This window comes from Lolium perenne, chromosome 3 (assembly GCF_019359855.2).
Source record: "Lolium perenne isolate Kyuss_39 chromosome 3, Kyuss_2.0, whole genome shotgun sequence".
Taxonomy (NCBI): domain Eukaryota; kingdom Viridiplantae; phylum Streptophyta; class Magnoliopsida; order Poales; family Poaceae; genus Lolium; species Lolium perenne.
In genome coordinates, this window is record NC_067246.2 from 133225601 (window position 1) to 133246782 (window position 21182).

The following is a 21182-nucleotide window of genomic DNA, read 5'->3' on the forward strand; positions in this document are numbered from 1 at the left end:
TTCGACAGGTGTAGCATCAGCAAGAGTTCTCTTTGAGCGAGAAGAAGAAGGCGAAACATTGGAAGGAGCGGAAGATGGAGTATAGTTATCAAATACCAACTGAAATTTAATAAAAAAAAAGACAACATCAATCAACAAGCAAAAGATAGAGTTTTCATTAATCTTTCGGAATAATTACAAAGGCCTTACAGTGGAGCTAATGAAGTACGTGTCGCCAGATAACTACTTTGGCGACAAGAGCAAAAGAAACAGAGAAAGAAAAACAAAGAGGCATGCAACTAGACCTCCGGCCTTGATGAGCTAGGAGTTGAAGCTGGTTTGATCCCGAGATAAGCCAAGATTTTCTTCGTATTGGGCTTGGCTGCCTTAATCAGCGACCTCCATCTTGATTGCTCTATCTGATCGGTGTCGCCAACTTTCGTCCAATCAACAGTCTGTTGGCTGTCAGCAACCAGGGCAACAGTGCTTTCGACAGCAATCTTCATGTTTTCCTGACGCATCTTCAGTCCAAGGTCTTCTGATGAATTGAAGCTCTTGGCAAGGGTAAGGAAAGTCGGGGGCTCCTCTTTCTTCGGGAAGAAGTAGGGGAACAGCGTCGACAATCCTGCATTAGCATTTGCCACGCCTTCACGAATTTCGGACCCATGAAGCTCCGGATAAGAAAGTGCATCAAGGAGAGGGTCATTGACGGGATTCTCCAGATCAAAATCTTGGTTTGTTTGGTCTGCCACAGGAAACAAAACGTTGGTCAACAACAAGAAACAGCGGTTCTCATAAAAATAGAAGGGATCAGTGGTATTACTGTGAGTGCGTCGACTTTGTGACTTCAGGCGCTTGAGGATCCCTTGTTCACGAGCAGCTTGGGCAGCTTTATGCTCGTTTAAAGCAGATTCAGCATCCTCAAGTCTTTTCTGAAGTTCCTCGACACTAGCAGCTTTTGCTTTGGCTTCATTTGCCTCGGCTTTGGCTTCGCTAGCAACAAGTTCGGCTTTCTTGCGAGCCGCCTCACTTTGCTCCAGTTTTTGAGCAAGTGCTTCGGCACGTTTGTTGGCCTCTGCAAGTTTCTCTGTCGAGATATAAAAAAAAGGGGGAAGAAAGATCAAAAATCGCGACAAACAACAGGAGCAAAAAGTCAGAAAAGAACGGCAAGTATAAAAGTTGTTACCTTCGGTTCTGCTGGCATATTCACGGTACCCAATGAATTGGGATCCGATGCGGATAAGCTCTTTGATCATAGGCTGTCAAAGAAGAACACAGCAAGAGAAACATCGGCATGAAAAAAGAGTGAAGGCGTGAAAAAGCAAAATAGAGGAAATATAGATATCGACAAACTTACATCATCCAAGAGCAGGGTCGAAGAGCTGCCCAATTGAGGGGCAGATTCAAGAATTGTTTCAATCCTTGTCCTTTTCGGTGAAGGAGCAAGGGGGCTTGCCGGCGGAGTTGTGGTGACGACGTTTCGTTGAGGAGGCGAGGATTCTTCTCCTTCAACTAGCGTGTCTGAGGCAAGTACAGTATGTGACGTGCTTGTCCGAGGAGCCACGTCAACAGTTGGTACTTCTTCCTCGTCATCACTGTTGATCAAAAATCGACAACATAAAAAGCAAGAGAAGATAAACATTTCGAGTACAGAAATAAGGAGAAATAAAGATGACTTACGAGCTGACGAGGGATTCAATATAAGGATCATAAGCTGCCTTCGGATGAGAAGGAACAACTTTTTCAGCCTTAGAAGTGCCAGAATCCTCGGCGTCATTCCTTTTCCTTTTGTTCCTTGGGGAAACAGCAGGAGGAAGAGATTGTGTCGATTCGCTGGCGTCAGATTCAACTTCTTTTTCATGGGAAGCCGCAGATTTGTGAGAACTTGCGACTTCACTTTTAGGAAGAGAAGAACCTTGGTTGTCTTCGGCAATGATAGCCTGTTCTTCGACTTCTCCATCCTCAGGAAGAGGAGGAAGGGAAGCCATAGTAGGATGGTTCTGCAGGAAAATAGCGACAAAAGAAAAATTAGAGAGATATCAATACAATGAGATGCAGGGAAAGTTCGAAACAAGACAAAAATTCGAGAAGACAAAATACCTCAGGGAGAGGATTGGCGGAGCTGTATGGTTCCACGCGGCAAGAGGAGGGAACAGGATCTTTCTTGTTCAAACGGGAAATTCTTCGAATCAGCTTCTCCAAGTCCTTTGCAGAAAGATCATTGGAGAGCCTATTGGCGTCATTTTCACCAGCATACGTCCAAAGGGGATTTTTGCGAGCCTGAAGAGGCTGCACTCTAATCCTAAGGAAGTAGGCAGTGATTTGAACACCAGACAGCTCTTTGCCTCGAGTATTTTGAAGCTGATGAATGCGAGACATAAGCGCTTCTGTCGCCTTTTTCTCTTCTTCGGAAGCTTCAGCATCCCAGGAGCGGCGGCGCTGAATTTTGGCACTTCCGTCGAAAGGGACTATGTTGTGTTCCACAGAATTGGCACTTTCTTCGTGTATGTAGAGCCACCTTTTGCGCCACCCTTGGACAGAATCAGGAAATTTGACGTCGAAGTAATCAACGTCAGTTCGGACATAGATAACAACGCCGCCTATGTTATAGGTGGCGTTGTGGGAGCCATTGCGGCGGAGGCAGAAAATGCGTTTCCATAGAGCCCAGTTAGGAGGGATTCCAAGGAAGCATTCGCACAGCGTGATAAAAATGGAAATATGGAGGATGGAATTGGGGGTCAACTGGTGCAGTTGAATCCCATAAACAAAAAGAAGGCCGCGGAGGAAATCGTGAATTGGGGCAGAAAGGCCGCGGATGAGGTGATCAACGAAACTAACCCGGTACTCCATTGGAGGGTTTGGGTAGCTTTCTTCGCTGGGAAAGCGGATGGCGTCCACTTTCTTCATCAGGCCAAGCCTCTTCAGCATGTTGACGTCTTGGATGGAGATTTTAGATCTCTCCCACTCAAGATCTTCAGCGGCCATCTTGGACTCTGGAGTACTGTGGCGAGTGAGTCGCGTGCGCGGTGGCATCAACGGCACTGGAAAAGCAACGTTCGTGCGTGCGGAAGATCAAAGAGAGTTGGGCGCAGGGGAAGTTTTTGCAAAGAGGAACAGATGTGCGGCGCAAGCGAAGGAGTGAACGGAGGTTGAAGAAAGGTTTATATAGGAATCGGGCGAAGCAATGCACCGTTGGATGAAGAAATCGTGTGGTGAAAAAAGATCTTGTAGATAAAAGGGTAAAAAGGTATTTTTATTGAGATGGAATAGAACAGGCGTTACCGTACGTGCGCCAGGAAAAGCGGAGGACGTGTGTCCCCCACTTGCATGACGTGTCAACGTGGTGGAAACAATGGACCCACAAGGCAGAAAAATCACGATTATTAACAGAGATGAAGTAAATTTGACTAAGGGAAGCATGCCGACAAGAAAAATAAAAGAAGATTGGCGACAGGAGAAGTTATTAAATACTTCGGGAGCCTTTGATCAAATACAAGTTTTTGCCCAAATGCTCGGGGGCTACTTCGACAAAAGTAAAATTTCGAGTATGGCAGTATAGAAATTGTGGGAGCCTACAACCAAGCACAAGTCCTTGGTTGTAGCCTCGGGGGCTACTCCCATCGGGAGCGCTGTTCGCGCACCCGAGAGATGAAAAGAAGATCATATCGGGAAATAATGACAATATAGCAACAAGGTGGACTAAAATGTTGATCCTACAACCAAGCACAAGTTCTTGGCTGTAGCCTCGGGGGCTACTCCCATCGGGAACGCTGTTCGCGTGCCCGATGAAATTAAAAAAGAAAATATGGAAAAGCAAGAGAGTATATTTCGAGTTGTAATTAACTCTACATATACTCCCATCGGGAGAGCAATATAAGTCATATTTGACTCGATAAAATGTGCCATTCCAACAGCCGGAAAAGCACTCGACAATATATTCTCAGAACGCCGAAGTTGCGATCAATTTCTGAATGCCGCAAATTTGCGAAGGTAAGACCCCAGATCCGTTCTGCTGGGCGTGGCATCGCCGAAGACTGCGCTCTGCTACTTTTATCCGTATCAACAGATACGAAGAAAAATCCTAACGGACGCGTTAGGTACTCGATAAGTTTGACTGGGACTCGACAGAATGGTAAGACCTTAAGCGGCACCTGTCGAAGTTTACACCAGTATCCCGAGATCGTGTCCAGGGACGTGATCTTGAAGTAGGTTTTTGAGGATTGCCACTAGAGCAGTTAACTAGTACCTGATCCGTCAGATGAACTAGCCCCAACTACCATTATCCCTGTACAATATAGAATTTTATGTGAAGAAATATAAAAAAGTTAAAGCTCTCGAATAAAAATAAACAGTGGAGATTTTCCCTGACTCTACGATTCAAGCAAAATCTCGGGGGCTACTGATATAGGCATCCCAAATGGGCCTGCCGAAGATAGTACCCGGGGTTTACTGAAGGCCCAATACCCGAAGAATAAGAAGATTCGGGAGCCCAAGATATATTAAGGAAAGTTAGAATTGTAATAGGAAGTGTTATTTGTAATCTGGCGGGATGAGTTAGAAACCGTCCCGGACTCTGTAACTTGTACAAAACGAAACCCTCGGCTCCGCCTCCTATATAAAGGGGGAGTCGAGGGACGAAGAGATCATCGAATCATTGTTACAAACCCTAGTTTTCATAATCGTCGAGTACTTTTTGGCTGAAACCTTCGAGATCTACTTGCCCTCTACTTCTAACTAAACCCTAGCCTACAATCCATAGGCATTGACAAGTTGATACCTTGTCAACATCCATAATCTTAGAGATTTCTGTCACTTCCCCAGATTCACGGAGACATGAATCCACTATCGAGCATAAATACTCCCACTTGGAGTTACAAGCATCTACTTGGCCAGAGCATCTACTAGTAACGGAGAGCATGCAAGATCATAAACAACACATAGATATAAATTGATAATCAACATAACAAGTATTCTCTATTCATCGGATCCCAACAAACACAACATATAGAATTACAGATAGATGATCTTGATCATGTTCGGCAGCTCACAAGACCCGACAATTAAGCACGATGGGGAGAAGACAACCATCTAGCTACTGCTATGGACCCATAGTCCAGGGGTAGACTACTCACTCATCACTCCGGAGGCGACCATGGCGGCGTAGAGTCCTCCGGGAGATGAATCCCCTCTTCGGCAGGGTGCCGGAGGCGATCTCCTGAATCCCCCGAGATGGGATTGGCGGCGGCGGCGTCTCTGGAAGGTTTTCCGTATCGTGGCTCTCGGTACTGGGGGTTTCGCGACGGAGGCTTTAAGTAGGCGGAAGGGCAGGTCAGGGGGCCACACGAGGGGCCCACACTATAGGTCGGCGCGGTCAGGGCTTGGGCCGCGCCGCCCTAGGGTGTGGCCACCTCGTGGCCCCACTTCGTCTCCTCTTCGGTCTTCTGGAAGCTTCGTGGCAAAATAGGACCCTGGGCGTTGATTTCGTCCAATTCCGAGAATATTTCGTTACTAGGATTTCTGAAACCAAAAACAGCAGAAAACAAGAATCGGCACTTCGGCATCTTGTTAATAGGTTAGTTCCAGAAAATGCACGAATATGACATAAAGTGTGCATAAAACATGTAGATATCATCAATAATGTGGCATGGAACACAAGAAATTATCGATACGTCGGAGACGTATCAATCCTGCTACTCCGCCGGCGACCACGCACACGCCTCTTCTCCACCTGAGAGAGAGGGTCAACCAGGGGGATGGCTTCCTCGTCCTCCACCGCGCCGCTCGCAGGAAACCAGGAGGGATGGCTTCCTCGTCCTCCACCGCGCCGCTCGCAGGAAGAAAAGGAGAGCCCCGAGCTCCTCCTCGATGCCATCAGCCGCCAAAGCGTTTCATGCAGCTCGGTAGGCAGCATGGTGGCAGAGAAGAAGACTTAGAGGATGACAATGGAGATGAAAAGAGGAGGCAGAGAAGAAGATACGGGAAAAGTATGGATGAAGAAGATAAGAAGAAATATCTCGATGGCTCAACCGCTTTTGACCGGGAACCGCTTTGACCGCCTAGACTCTGGATAGAACCGCCTACACTCTAGCACTGCAAGGTGAAAATCACACGCGTCTATCGCTGATTGGAGAAAAACATATGTGAACAGTTAAACGCTGTGGTAACGGCAAACACCTTCAACTTTGATATATAGTATATATATATATATATATATATATATATATATATATATATATATATTTATGCACTTCAAGTCTTCAACCATTTAGCATTTGGAAGATCAAACGTTCCAAAGTAATGGGCATTATTACAGTGCTTTTAGATTTTTTTGGTAATATATAAGTGTTTAAAATTTCACATGATTGCAATGTATCGAACATGTTTTCAGGTTTGTTTTCAGATTCATAAAATGACAATGTCCACAACGAATTTGGTTGTGACTTGTGAATACTACATTGCATATGTTACCTTTGGGGACACATGCATCTCGGGCATATCATGCAGTTCCCGGTTGTCGGACATGGCTATCTACTTGTGCATCCATGGCTAAGGTCACATAACGAAAACAGCCTGATGACCTTTTGAAGAACGACACAAGATGCCAAAGGAGGCTCGGGAACGGCTCAAATTAATCCGTAGCAACGCACGGGCAATTTTGCTAGTAATAGTAAAGACATTTCATTTTAAAAAAAATCTAAAAAAAGGAAAAACTGACACAACCTACCCTCCCATGTCTTCTCTCTCCTCCCTCATTTTAACCTTGCTTCCTCTTGTAACACTTGGCGAGCAGGGAGACCACTTCAAAGAGATTTTCTGGCACCACAGCGCACCACTTTGTCACGCGGCGGGATATAGGTTTTTCCGTACAGGACAGGTCCTACCGCTAAATCAGAATATGGATGAATCCGCTGGGCCCTTCGGGATTGAACCTAAAGGCCCAGGAGCCGAATAGTAAACGGCTCAATCTAAAATGTTCTTTTTAAATGTAGGGCTTTTAACAATTCTCAAGAAAATATGGAGGGGTTTTAACGGCGAGCAAACTTCGCCCGCCGGCCACCTTGGTGCCAGCCCGATGCGCTTCCCGCGGCGCCTCTCCTCTCCCCGCTGCTGCAGCCTCCGCCACCTCTGGCCGCCGCGTCTCCCTCCTATCGTCAGCCTCCTCTTTCCGCGCACCGTCGGCCGGAGGCGCTATCTTCACGTCCACCTCGCGCCTCAACCGCGACCCCGCCAGGTGCCCATTTTCCGACCTTGCCCGCTTCTCCCGAGCGCTCCCCGCCGGTGACCCACTATCCGACGCAGCCACATTCAACGTCCTCCTGCACTCCGCTTTTGCTGTTAGGCAGCCTCACCCCAGGCGCGCAGATTGTTCGATGCAGTGTGCAGCCTGGCTGTCTGGTTCCCGGGCTCCCCAGCGTCGTCTCTTGCAACACCCTCGCCAAGGGTACTGCCTCGGTAGATGCCTTGAGGACGTCTTCAACTTCCGGTGCTGGATGCCCAACAAGCGGACATACTCCATCATCATTCATGCTGCGTGGTGGGCTGTTCCCAATCATTTCTACTCCTACTTACAACTGCCTGCACGCCGGACTTTGCACACAAGGGGACAATATGACGCAGGCGGTGGTGCTTTATAGGAGGATGGTGAAGATCGGAATCAGAGGGAAAAATTGTGTCGTACTGAGGTTTCTTAACCGCTCTGTGTGTTATAATCGAGATGCACAAAAACTCCACCTTGAGACAAATTCCTTGTAGTATGAACTTCAACAAACACCTGAATCAACAAAGAAAACACTTGCTGGCGCCAATAGCCACTTGGGCTAAACAGTTATACCAACCAAGCTTGAGCAAAGCTCAAACTTGGACACAGGGACAGGCTTAGTCATCATATCAGCAGGATTATCATGAGTACTAATTTTGCATACCTTCACCTTACCTTTTGCAACCACATCTCTGATTGCGTGGTACTTAATATCAATATGCTTTGTCCTCTCATGGAACATCTGATCTTTAGTAAGATAAATAGCACTTTGACTATCACTGAACAACTTAATGCAAGAATTATCTCCACAAAGCTCAGCATATAAACCTTTCAGCCAAACAGCCTCTTTACCTGCCTCAGCAATAGCCATGTACTCAGCCTCAGTAGTAGATTGTGCAACAGCATCCTGCAAAGTAGCCTTCCAGCTAACAGCACATCCACCAACAGTAAACACATAACCTGTGAGGGACCTTCTCTTATCCAAATCGCCAGCATAATCTGAATCCACATATCCGGCGAGCCCCTCACCAATCCTGCCAAACCTCAAGCAAGCTTTTGATGTGCCGCAAAGGTACCTGAAAATCCACTGAACAGCTTTCCAATGTTCTTTACCAGGATTAGCCATGTATCGACTGACCAAACTCATATCATATGACAGATCAGGACATGAACAAACCGTGGCATACATCAAGGAACCAACAGCACTAGAATAGGGAACTCGAGACATGTACTCAATATCATCTTCAGAGCTAGGACATTGCAAAGCTGACAACTTGAAATGAGAAGCAATAGGAGTAGTAACTGACTTTGCATCATGCATATTAAAACGATGAAGAACTTTCTCAATGTACTTTTCCTGACTAAGAAACAACAAACTAGACTTTCTGTCCCTTTTAATTTCCATGCCTAGTATTTTCTTAGCAGGACCAAGATCCTTCATCTCAAACTCACTACTTAATTGATTCTTTAAAATAGTGATCTCTTTCATGCTCTTGGCAGCAATCAACATATCATCAACATATAGCAGCAAATAAATAGGTGATCCATTAACAAACTTGATATACACACAACTATCATACTGAGATCTCTCAAAACCATGTGTAAGCATAAATGAATCAAACCTTTTATACCACTGTCGTGGCGACTATTTCAGACCATAAAGGGACCTCTTTAATTTGCAAACAAGATCCTCCTTACCAGGCACAACATAACCTTCAGGTTGGTCCATATATATCTCCTCCTCCAACTCACCATGCAGAAAAGCAGTCTTTACATCTAGCTGCTCAAGCTTAAGATCATGCATAGCAACAATACCAAAGAAAGCACGGATAGAACTATGCTTCACAACCGGGTAGAATACATCATTATAATCAACACCTGGAATTTGACTGAAACCTTTTGCTACTAACCTTGCCTTAAATCGTGGAGGCTCATTAGGAGACAAACCTTCCTTTCTCTTAAATATCCACTTGCAGCGGACAACCTTCTTTTGTTTAGGCAAGTGCACAATATCCCATGTGCCATTCTTCTCAAGCGATTGCATCTCTTCTTGCATCGCACCTACCCACTTCTCTTTATCAACCGAAGCAATGACTTCAGTATATGTAGCCGGTTCAATATCATGCTCCACCTGTTCAGCACAACTCAAAGCATAATCAACAATATCACATTCTTGAATTAATCGGGTAGGAGGTGTAATATTTCTCTTAGGGTGGTCAGCAGCAATAGACCGTCCTTGTCGCTGAACAATAGGTGGTGAAGGTGGAACATCATTATCATCATTGTTGGTTTCAGGAACCATATTTTCATTCTCCTTTGCATGCTCCACCTGCACGCCAATTCTGTGCTGCTCATCATCAGAAACATCAGGAGAATCAATAGCATCAGAAATATCAGTAGACGGACTATCATTAAACATAACCGCCTCATTAAAAACGACATTCCTGCACAACACAGTTTTCTTAGTTTCAGGATTCCATAATCTATATGCCTTAACTCCTGAACCATAACCAAGGAAGATGCACTTAACAGCCCTTGGCTCCAACTTTCCATTATCAACATGAGCGTAAGCAGTGCAACCAAAAACTCTCAAATCTGAATAATCAGCAGGCGAACCAGACCATACCTCAACTGGAGTTTTCTTATCAAGTGGAACAGAAGGTGACCTGTTGATGAGATAACATGCGGTGGAGGCTGCTTCAGTCCAAAAACCTCTATGCATCTTTGCATTAGACAACATGCAGCGAGCCCTCGAAATAATGGTCCTGTTCATGCGTTCAGCCACGCCATTCTGTTGAGGGGTGTACGGAATGGTATGATGTCTTACCATCCCATCATTGCTGCAAAACTCATCAAATTCATTTGAACAAAATTCCATACCTTTGTCAGTACGGAGTATCTTAACCTTCTTTTCAGTTTGGGTTTCTACCATAACTTTCCACTTCTTAAAAGCATTAAAAACATCAGATTTATGTTTCAGGAAATATGACCACACTTTCCTTGAGTAATCATCAACAATAGTAAGCATGTAATTAGCACCACCATTAGAAGTTCTACGGGACGGACCCCAAACATCAGCGTGTACATAATCTAAAATGCCTTTGGTGGTATGAACGGAAGCATTAAATTTTACTCTTTTATGCTTACCAAAGATGCAGTGCTCATAGAACTCAAGATTACCTAAATCGCAACCATCAATTAGCTCTCTCTTTGCCAATTCTGCCATGCCAAGCTCACTCATATGTCCAAGACGCTTATGCCAAAGGTTAGTCTTACTAGATTCATCAGAACTAACAGCAGCAGCAATACCAGGCAAAGTGCTACCTCTAAGGACATATAATTTCGCAGAATTCATATCACCAATCATAATAATGAGGGAACCTGATGATACCTTCAAAAGTTTGTTCCCACCTTTGTACTTGTACCCATCACAATCAAGGGTACTCAAAGAGATCAAATTCCTCGCCATGGAGGGTATGTGTTTCACTCCTGTTAACGTGCGTGTCATCCCATCATGGGTCTTGATCTGAACAGAACCGATGCCAACAATGCTGCATTGGTTGTCATTCCCCACACGCACAAAATCTCCACTCTGCACAGACTCATAAGAACTGAACCAATCTTTGTTACAGCAAATATGAAACGAACATGCAGTATCAAGAATCCATTCATCATCACGTGAAACACATGCAGCCAAGACAGCTAAGCAATCTCCATCAGAACTATCACTACCAGCATTACCAGCAACAACAACAGCCTCACCCTTACCGGTGACAACGACAACCTTACCATTACCATCATTATTTTTCGGTTGGTAAGTTCCGTTCCTTTTCTCCTTGTTCTGCAGCTTCCAACAATCATCAATATTGTGGTTAGATTTCTTACAATACCTGCAGAACTTGTCACGTCCTTTGGACTTTGAGCGACCTCTGTCGCCCTTGCTCTTATCTCTGTTGTTGTGGTAGTAGTTATCTCGCTGCTCAGGCCTGCCACGGACCTCTAATGCCTCCGCCTTGGAGGACGAACTTTCAGCCTGCACCATAGATTTCATTTTCTCCTTTTGTTGGAGAGCATCATAAACTTCCGCGAGAGTTAGTTTGTCGTGGCTCAATAATATGGTGTCACGAAAATTACTGAAAGAATTAGGCAGCGAGCATAAAAGAAGAAGACCTAAATCCTCATCCTCATACTTAACTTCTATAGACTGCAAATCAGAAACAATCTATTTCCAGGAAGATAGGTGATTCATTACCGAACCTCCCTCTTGCAACTTATGCGAGAACAGCTTCATCTTCACGCGCAATCTGCCCGTGAGATCCTTGGACAAACAGATCTCCTCTAGTTTGACCCATAACTCGGCGGTGGTTTTTTCCTGCAGCACTTCCTGCAGAATATTATTGGACAGATGGAGTTGAATTAACAATAAAGCCTTACGGTCTTTCCGCTTCTCCGCATCGGTCCAGGTATCCTTCGCTTTCTCGCCGAAAGCATCGATCGCTTCATCCAGATCTGAAGATTGGGCGAGAATCGCCCTCATCTTCACTTGTCACAAAGCAAATCTCGTGGTGTAGTCCAGCTGCGGTAGATCGAACTTCAGTGACGACATCTCGTAAACCCTAGATCCAAAGAACACGGGCTCTGATACCACTTGTTATAATCGAGATGCACAAAAAATGAAGAACGAAAAATAAAACACTGCAGGGGACACGAGATTTTAACGTGGAAAACCCTTGCAACACACAAGGGAAAAAACCACGGGTGCCAGCCAGCAAAACTTCACTATTTCGGTGGTGTTTACAAACGTCGTGGGTGTACAATGATGCGACAAAAACCCTAGCGGCGGCTTACAGGGAATATATATAGACGGTGGCAACGCTTCGGCCCAAGCCTCCGGCGACGGGCCTCGCTCCGCTCATCAGAAGTTAGCCTCCCTTTAGTATATGAATTTGGATCACAATATAACAAACTCCACCATGAGACAAATTCCTTGTAGCATGAACTTCAACAAACACCTGAATCAACAAAGAAAATACTTGCTGGCGCCAATAGCCACTTGGGCTAAACAGTTATACCAACCAAGCTTGAGCAAAGCTCAAACTTGGACACAGGGACAGGCTTAGTCATCATATCAGCAGGATTATCATGAGTACTAATCTTGCATACCTTCACCTTACCTTTTGCAACCACATCTCTGATTGCGTGGTACTTAATAGCAATGTGCTTTGTCCTCTCATGGAACATCTGATCTTTAGTAAGATAAATAACACTTTGACTGTCACTGAACAACTTAATGCAAGAATTATTTCCACAAAGCTCAGCATATAAACCTTTCAGCTAAACAGCCTCTTTACCTGCCTCAGCAATAGCCATGTACTCAGCCTCAGTAGTAGATTGTGCAACAGCATCCTGCAAAGTAGCCTTCCAGCTAACAGCACATCCACCAACAGTAAACACATAACCTGTGAGGGACCTTCTCTTATCCAAATCGCCAGCATAATCTGAATCCACATATCCGGCGAGCCCCTCACCAATACTGCCAAACCTCAAGCAAGCTTTTGATGTGCCGCGAAGGTACCTGAAAATCTACTGAACAACTTTCCAATGTTCTTTACCAGGATTAGCCATGTATCGACTGACCAAACTCATAGCATATGACAGATCAGGACGTGAACAAACCATGTCATACATCAAGGAACAACAGCACTAGAATAGGGAACTCGAGACATGTACTCAATATCATCTTCAGAGTTAGGACATTGCAAAGCTGACAACTTGAAATGAGAAGCAATAGGAGTAGTAACTGACTTTACATCATGCATATTAAAACGATGAAGAACTTTCTCAATGTACTTTTCTTGACTAAGAAACAACAAACTAGACTTTCGGCCCAAGCCTCCGGCGACGGGCCTCGCTCCGCTCGTCAGAAGTTAGCCTCCCTTTAGTATATGAATTTGGATCACAATATAACACTGTGCCACACGGAGATGGTCATACAGGCAGTAAAGCAGAGGTTCTCTTTGGTGACATGCTGGTTGTCAGGTGTTCACTGAATGTCGTGACATGTACTGCTTTTGTGAAAGTCTTTTGTGCATTCGGACAAGTTCATCACGCAAGGAACATGATGCAGCACATGGCCAGTATTGGAATTGTTGCCAATGTGGTGACATACACACTGAGTTCGGTCTCTGTGAGTAAGGGAGAACGGGCAAACCAGTTGGGCTCGATGGAATGTGTAAAGAAGGAAGGCTTGATCTTTGTGGCTGAATGGAGAAGGAAAAATTGTGTTAACAGAATATCTGCCTATAATGTTTAAATAAGTGGATTTGGCAAATCGGGGAACTTGGAGCAAGCTCTCAAGTACTTCTATGACATGGGAGAAAAGGGCTTGTTACCTGATGTACTTACACTATTTTAATGGATGGTAATTGTAAGTTAGATCAGATTGAAACTGCCAAGAAATTGCTGGATGATATGGAAAAGGTTTAAACCGAACACAGTTAGCTACACCATATTAATTGCTGGTTTAGCAAGGTTAGGAAATACTGACAAAGCTGCTAGTTTAGCAGAAGAGATGCCTAAGAAAGGAATTGAGCTTGACCACTCTATAATTTCACTAGGAATAGAAAGAAAAGTTCAAATTTTCTGGAGTGCCTAAGTTGTTCTCTGGAGCTGCGGCTGAATGTTTTATCTTTAAGGATGGCTGTGGTAAAGATGGATAGGGATTGGCAATGAGCTAGGAAAATCTGCTGGTGATTCGCCTTCTACGGGCTTACTGACTAACCCACGGTTTGTTTTCCTGTAAGTTTCCTCTTTCTCTCCTTTTCCTTTTTGAAATCTGCTACTTCTTTACATATGATCAAGCCTGTGAATCAATGAAAAATAATGGCGTACTATGCTGCACACTTGGATGGATCTCAGTGTTTTTTTTTTTTGCTTAACTAACCCAAGTATGAGGGTTGTTTAAATTCCCCGATTGTAGGTTATGCTGCAGCTTCTTAGGAAAAGTTCTATCTACCAAAGTTTCCACTCTTCTGCAGATTGAATAACTAGTTTTGGTTCTAGTCGGTCCTTCTCCAAGTTAGTCAGTAATCCTGTGCAGTTTCAGATTGATATAACTTATAATAACCATTAACCATCCATCAGCATGTTATATTATACACCATACATGTATCCAGATGCCCTTTTTTGGGTGTCATAGCAGTACGTGAGAAAACTTGTTACCTTGCAGGATTCACTTCTTAGAGTATTAGTTGGGGAAAAATATGCTTATATAATAGAAGCCATCATATATAGTCGTAGTTTCTTATGAAAGGTTTGCAAATTAGTGAAATGTATGCGTTGGCATGAAATGGAGACATAGTTTCATAATTGCAGTGTCATCTCAGCTATCTTTGCTACCTCTGGTCTGAATTAGGAACCCATTGCCTAAACTACAAACATCTTGCACTAAAGAGTTAAGAACAGGTAACCCCTTGCAATTTGTATGATAAACATAACATGGACAAAATTATGGTGTCCGGGTAGCCACATTTGGTCCATATTTCGAACATGGTGAAAATTACCGGGCAAGTCCATAGTTATGTAGACTATCCATTTTTCCTCATGGCATCTTACTGGATGCACTCTAATTTGTGTCAAGTACATAGTGATATAGAACATGGTGAACAGTTATGGGTCAAGTCCATAGTTATATTGATTCCCAATTGTACTTCATACGGCTCCCCTCTGGAAGCACTCCAATTTGGTTCTTCGTTTACTGCAGGACAGCATGAACTTGGATTAAATCATATCATGCTCGTTAGAGATTGTGACAATTAGTTATCCATCTATACTGGTTAACAAAGTCTGGTTTTCCCCCCTAAACTTTTCACTTGGCTCATATTTCCCCCCTGAACTTTACTTGGCTCACTAAACCCCCCTAAACTATGAACAATGGTCCATTTAACCCCCTACCTGGTTTAAATTTTTGAGTGAAAATTCCAGGTTAAGGGGGTAAAACGGACCATTATTGATAGTTTAGAGGGGTTTAGTGAGCCAAGTAAAGTTTAGGGGGAAAATATGAGCCAAGTGAAAAGTTTAGGGTGGAAAACCGGACTTTGTTCTACTGCTCAAAACTGTCAAGTACTCGTTTTTGCACTGGTGCTTGGTGAGGGCACCTGTGACAAATGCTGGGCTGAGTAAACTTAGGTTTAGAATACTCGGTCAATGCTCTGATAAAGGACAACGCCAGTTACCACTCATGCCCCTTGCTTGCTGATTCTCCATCTTGAATTGCAAATGAAGTTCCAGAGTGACCTCACTCTTTTCCATATTTGACTAAACAAATTACCTTTTCAGTTACATGTCATCTGAACATATAGATAAATTCTTCTTGCTTTTCAATATTTGTGTTTCATAAAGAATAACCTGAATGTTTGGAGATCATGTGGATAGTGGACTAGTTTTAACTTACGGACTCTGGGATTTCAGTTTTTTTGTTTTAAAGTCAGCTTGAATGAAAACTTCATGATCACAGTGGCCCCATTGTTATCTGCTTCACAATTGATACCTGGCCTGGCTGAATGCTTGTGATAAGTGAAAATCACGTTTTGTTGACCATAGTAAGAGAGAATCGTCACTGCTTATGCTTTTCATGCATCATACCGTTGGCTACCTATGATTTTTTTTCACGAAGACGCAAAAGCATTGTGTTTCGATGCATTGATAGAAAAGAAGATTATATGTACAAGTCCCCGAGAGGACGAACACCCCGCCTTACAACTCGACCCAAGAAAGAGAACCTATCCTAGGGGAGGAGTTGGCGAACACCCCGGGCCCCCGCGTCCGCCCATTGCCGCGCTTCGGAACTAATGTCGTTGAACAAGGACGCCACCGACGGACGCGCGTTGTCGAAGACCGCAGCATTCCGGTGTTTCCAAATCCACCACGCCGTGAGCATGATTATTGACAAGGTGCCTTTGCGCAGCTGGCAAGGGGCGGTCCGCACCACCAGCGACCACCACTCCGCGAAGTCGCCCAGGTGGATCATATCCACGAGAGGACCTCATACCAGACCGTCCTGGAGAATGAGCACCCAGTGAGTAGGTGCGTCATGGTTTCCACCGACTGGTCACAGAGTGGGCATCTAGGCACATGCGGTAAACCACGCCGCGCCAGTCTCTTGCCCGTCCAACATCTGTCCAGGCATGCCAGCCAGATGAAGAACTTCACCCTTGGTGGCGCCCAGGATTTCCAATTCAACCTCCAGGAACCTGAGATGATGGCCCCCTGGAAGAGGGTGTCATAGCAGGAACGAGAGGTGTATTGGCCATCTGTCATCCAGCGCCAAAGCAGCCGATCTTGGTCCGAATACAAGTGTATGTCTTTGAGTCTACCCCATAGCTGCACGTACTGCCAAAGTGCGAGGGCACTTGGCGCACCAGCGATGTCGGGGACCCAAGCACGTTCAACCAGCGCTTCCCGTACCGTACGCGCCTTCTTGCGGCGTTTAATCTACCTGTGAATTTGGTACTGTTTTTTTTTTCTGTCTTACGCGAGTAAGAAATTATATAGGGAAGTTTAGGTGTAACCATGTGGCTTTTCATCGAATAAAAATACATCATATAAGTGGATGCTTATGGCATATCATTAAGTGAGTTGGCTGGCCATGTGATTGCATCTCGTATATGTTTTCCAGGCTTGGCTGACAAAAATCATCGTGCAGAAAGCATGTGATTTAGACCTTGAAGGATTTCACATCTGCTGAGTTGTGCCAGAACCTGCATCGTATCAATGACCTAGCTTGTGAAGTTTGTTAGGATATATATGATATCCTTCTGTTTCAGTTGATATAAATGAAGAAGCCTGATATTCAGTATAAAGTTAATCATGGCTAAATGTTTACTGTCCTTTAGACAACAGAATTAAAAACCTTCTGGTAATCTTGAATAGCTTCTTGAACACCCATATATCTTGAAAGCACCTGTTGAAATAGATGGTCCAAGTTCCTGAATAGATAAACATGCAATAAATAGATACTCCCTCTGTTCTGTCATCATATTAGTTCAAATTTGAATTAAAGCCACAACAAGAATTATGGAACGGAGTGAGTAGCTAACTAGCTATTGCTTTCTAACTTCTGTGTGTACTTTTGTGTCCTGAAACTGCACATGATTTTGCCCGATCTGATTGTTTTACAAGCTAGATAGTTTACCTTACCAGGCAGATTACTGGATATGTCATTTCCACATAGTGACCATTGTAGCAGCAGAAGAGCAAAATCTGAAAGAGATTGGAAGTGTAGCTATCATCAATTGGCTAAGTCTAAAGCACTGTTTTCTTTTACTAAATGGTAAATGTAATTATTCACTTGTGCTATTTTAAGTTCACTCGATGTTTAATTTCCCGTAAAATATCTGCCATATGACCTTGGTGCCAAACCTCTACTCATGTAAAGAGTTGGGTTTTCAGTTTTATTTTTTTGCATTTAGGCACCTATCTACTTTAAGTTCACTACATGTTTAATTTCCAGTAAAATATCAGCCATATAATGACCTTGGTGCCAAACCTCTACTCAAGTAAAGAGTTGGGTTTTCAGTTTTTTTTTTTTTTTTTTTTTTGCCATTTAGGCACCTATCTACTTTAATATATATGGTGCGTTTCTCTCTCGGAAAAAAACTTACTTATGTAGTACCAAGAGATAGTAACAAAAAATGAACTTTTTAGTGTACACGGCCCCTTGTGGTTATAGAAGTCTACAGAGCGAGGATCCACATGTGATTGGATATTGACAGTTTACTTGACAAATTTCTATGGAATCATTTTTTTTTTCTAATCGAGAGCTTAGTTAAATCTATGTAGAGTCAAATGAGTATGGCCCTGTGGCCATGTGCCCAAGCATCTGATCTGCATCTCGCAGGCCGTGCTGCAGAGCTAAACAAGTTCTTTTTTGGAACCACTAAACAAGTGCATTCTTGATTCGTGAACACTGATTCGGCACCTAAGAATAACAAGTTATTTCCGTTAATTCCGTGTACTTGCTGGTTATTAATTTGGGCTTGTATTGGTTATACCCTTTTGAAGATGGAGGCGGAAGTGCTGCAAGACAATCATTATACAGAAAAAGGGCAAACCATCAGTCTATCACTAAGGTATTACTAACCAACTGTTTTCAGTAATCGCCTCGTCTGCTGCAAGAAAATAGTTCCAGCCTTCTTTGCTAGCAAGAGAAATAGATTAAATAGATGATTGCTGTAAATAGCATATTGACATCTTAATACTAAGCTCATTTACATGAACAAGTGTGTGCTGGATTCTTTTATTCCAGTATCAAAAGTTCAGTACCATAATTACACCATAACTACTCAACACTCAAAGCTCACCATCTTTCAGCTACTTGTGTCATAACTGTTGCTGTTTTGCCATCTTCTCTTTGGATATAGATGGCCAGTAGGATCCTTTTGTCATAGTTGCATGCCTAATGTCTTTGGTGTAGTACAAATTGGATAATGCAGAAATTTATGCATATATAAACCCCCAATTTCCAAAGTTCAATGTGAATCTGTTATCTGTTTAGCTCACACACATTAACGGAAGCCGACATGACTATCACTAATAAAATGGCTAGTGACCTTGTGATAAGCAGAACTACCACATGAGACACTGGCTTCAAATTGAAGCGAGCTGGAAGTCAAAGTGAACTTGGTATCAGCGCTCATGGGCAAAAGTAAAACGTATCAAATATTTTAATCTGTGCACTGGATTGGGCATTAACTATCTATCACAATATCTCCTCTCCTTGATACATGGGAAGTCAAAGTCTTTTCACAGTTTGTTATTTGAGATAACAGTACAGGTGCCCATTTGCCCATGTTCCCAGATAACTTAATTACTGTTAACTATTTCTGGCCAAAATTATTCACTGTACATATATGCAAACGTATCTTCTCTGAAATATTCCATTGTATCACCAACAGGTGGCCAGAGTTTACAGTCCCCAGCATGCCATAAAGAACTATTGACACACGAATCTCTAAATAAAAATTTCTTGATAGAAATAAGATTGATTCGTACACGTAGCTCTTTACTTCTCACGATTTCCTATGCAACGACCTATGCTATATATAGGCGTGAGTTTCCTGTTAGGATCCCCCACACTCTTCCCAGCATCTCTGCACTTGCAAGTACAAGTGCTGAGCTAGCAAAGCCTAGTTGCCTAGTGCTGTAAGTTAACATTGTACTTGATTTCTTCTGCAGTTCTTGGTTACCTCGGCTAATTACACCACCTTCTGCCAATTTTCAGAAGGATTCCAGATATACATGGAGTTCCTAGGCTTGCTAGCTCTTGGCGTTGCCGCAATGCTGGGAGTTGTCGCTGGCGATGACTCAACCTGGAGCAGTGGCCGTGCCACATTCTATGGCGGTAACGATGCCTCAGGAACGATGGGTAAGCCTACAGAAAATTTTATTAGGCGGCTCATTTCAGCTGTTAGTTACAATTCTGTGTTAGCTGATCTTCGTGTGGATGCAGGAGGTGCGTGCGGGTACGGCAACATGTTCAGCGCAGGGTATGGAACGAACACGGCGGCGCTGAGCACGGCGCTATTCAACAACGGGCAGAGCTGCGGCGCATGCTTTGAGGTCCGGTGTGCCGGCGGGGCCAGCTGCTCGTCGGGCTCCGTGGTGGTGACGGCAACCAACGTCTGCCCGCCCAACTATGCGCTCCCCAACAACGATGGTGGGTGGTGCAATCCTCCGCAGTCGCACTTCGACCTCACTGTGGCCGCGTTCACTCAGATCGCCCAGTACCGTGCTGGGGTCGTGCCCGTCCAGTTCAGAAGGTAACAATGGGTGACCAACCAAACCCATTGCGTGCTCCCTGGCCTGTACGTGTGTCTGAAGCTAATGTGTGTTTGCCGTGCTGTGTAGGGTGGCGTGTATCAAGTCGGGCGGCATCCGGTTCACGGTCACCGGCCACTCCTACTTCAACCTGGTGCTCATCTCGAACGTGGCCGGCGCCGGCGACCTGAAGTCGGTGTACGTGAAGTCTCCAGGGACAGGGTGGCTGGCCATGAGCCACAACTGGGGTGCTAACTGGCAGAACGGCGCCAAACTCGATTCCCAGCCACTGTCCTTCCAGGTCACCTCCAGTGACGGCCGTACCATTCAGTGTCCCAACGTGGCGCCAGCCGGATGGGGTTTCGGCCAGACCTTCTCCGGTGGCCAGTTCTAGCCGGCCGGCCACCGTTGCAGATTTCCTTTTACATCTCCGTGTATCGTTGTCGGCGGAGGATGGCTCTGTTTTAAGCGGCCTCCTCTGAGTGGCAAAACATGCGTCGTTGGGGTGTGTTTACGTACTTCGGGGTTACCCTTTTTTGTGCCCGCAAGGCGTGCTCACACTCGCTGGTCGGCCGTTTTTACCTTAGTAGTCGTATTGTGCAGAGATCCTTAGGTTTGGGCTCACAAAATTAAGCAATGGCTGGCTGTGGTGACGAGCATAATGGCTGGTCACCCGCCGATGGGTTCAAACCAATGGCACTGTATCTCTGCATGCTAAAACTAATGGAACATGTTTAAGAGTATTCAGTTTTACTTGTCAGGCCATTATATGGAATACGACCCTGAGGAACTGTTCATGAAACATACCTCTATGATGAAAGCATGCTTGATTTTTTTTTTAATTTCTATAATGTCGTTATTTCTACTGATTCTAGGCCCCGTTTGGTCTCAACCACTTTTCCTTTTTTGAAATATTCAGAGAATACTCCTATTTCTGAAAATATCGAAGGATTAAATACTTTAGGTAGCCTTTGGTAGGTCAGTATTTTCTAAACTAAGTATTTCAAAACTAAAGAATTCTAAAGCCTGGCTAACAAATACAATAGTCTTTTCTTTTCTCAATTATAGCGAATAGAGGTCCAGACCTCTTTCTCTGGTACTTCAAAAAAATAACACACGGTTTTTAAGA

The 21182-nt window shown here is 44.2% G+C and overlaps 1 protein-coding gene across 3 annotated transcripts; it reads left to right on the forward strand.

The window, feature by feature from the left end:
* Positions 1-13221: 13221 nt before the first annotated feature.
* LOC127342489 (expansin-A11) lies at positions 13222-20813 on the forward strand. Of its 3 annotated transcripts, none has more exons than XM_051368445.2 (5): positions 13222-14035; positions 18299-18366; positions 19518-19661; positions 19746-20055; positions 20144-20813. In XM_051368445.2, exons 3-5 carry the CDS (start codon positions 19535-19537, stop codon positions 20445-20447), a joined length of 741 nt encoding a protein of 246 aa, XP_051224405.1. In that variant the 5' UTR covers positions 13222-14035; positions 18299-18366; positions 19518-19534; the 3' UTR covers positions 20448-20813. The 3 variants fall into 3 exon arrangements, with proteins under 3 accessions (XP_051224405.1, XP_071684249.1, XP_051224403.1); XM_071828148.1 differs by lacking the exon at positions 13222-14035 and adding an exon at positions 16904-17567; XM_051368443.2 differs by lacking the exons at positions 13222-14035; positions 18299-18366 and adding an exon at positions 19317-19438.
* Positions 20814-21182: the final 369 nt, after the last annotated feature.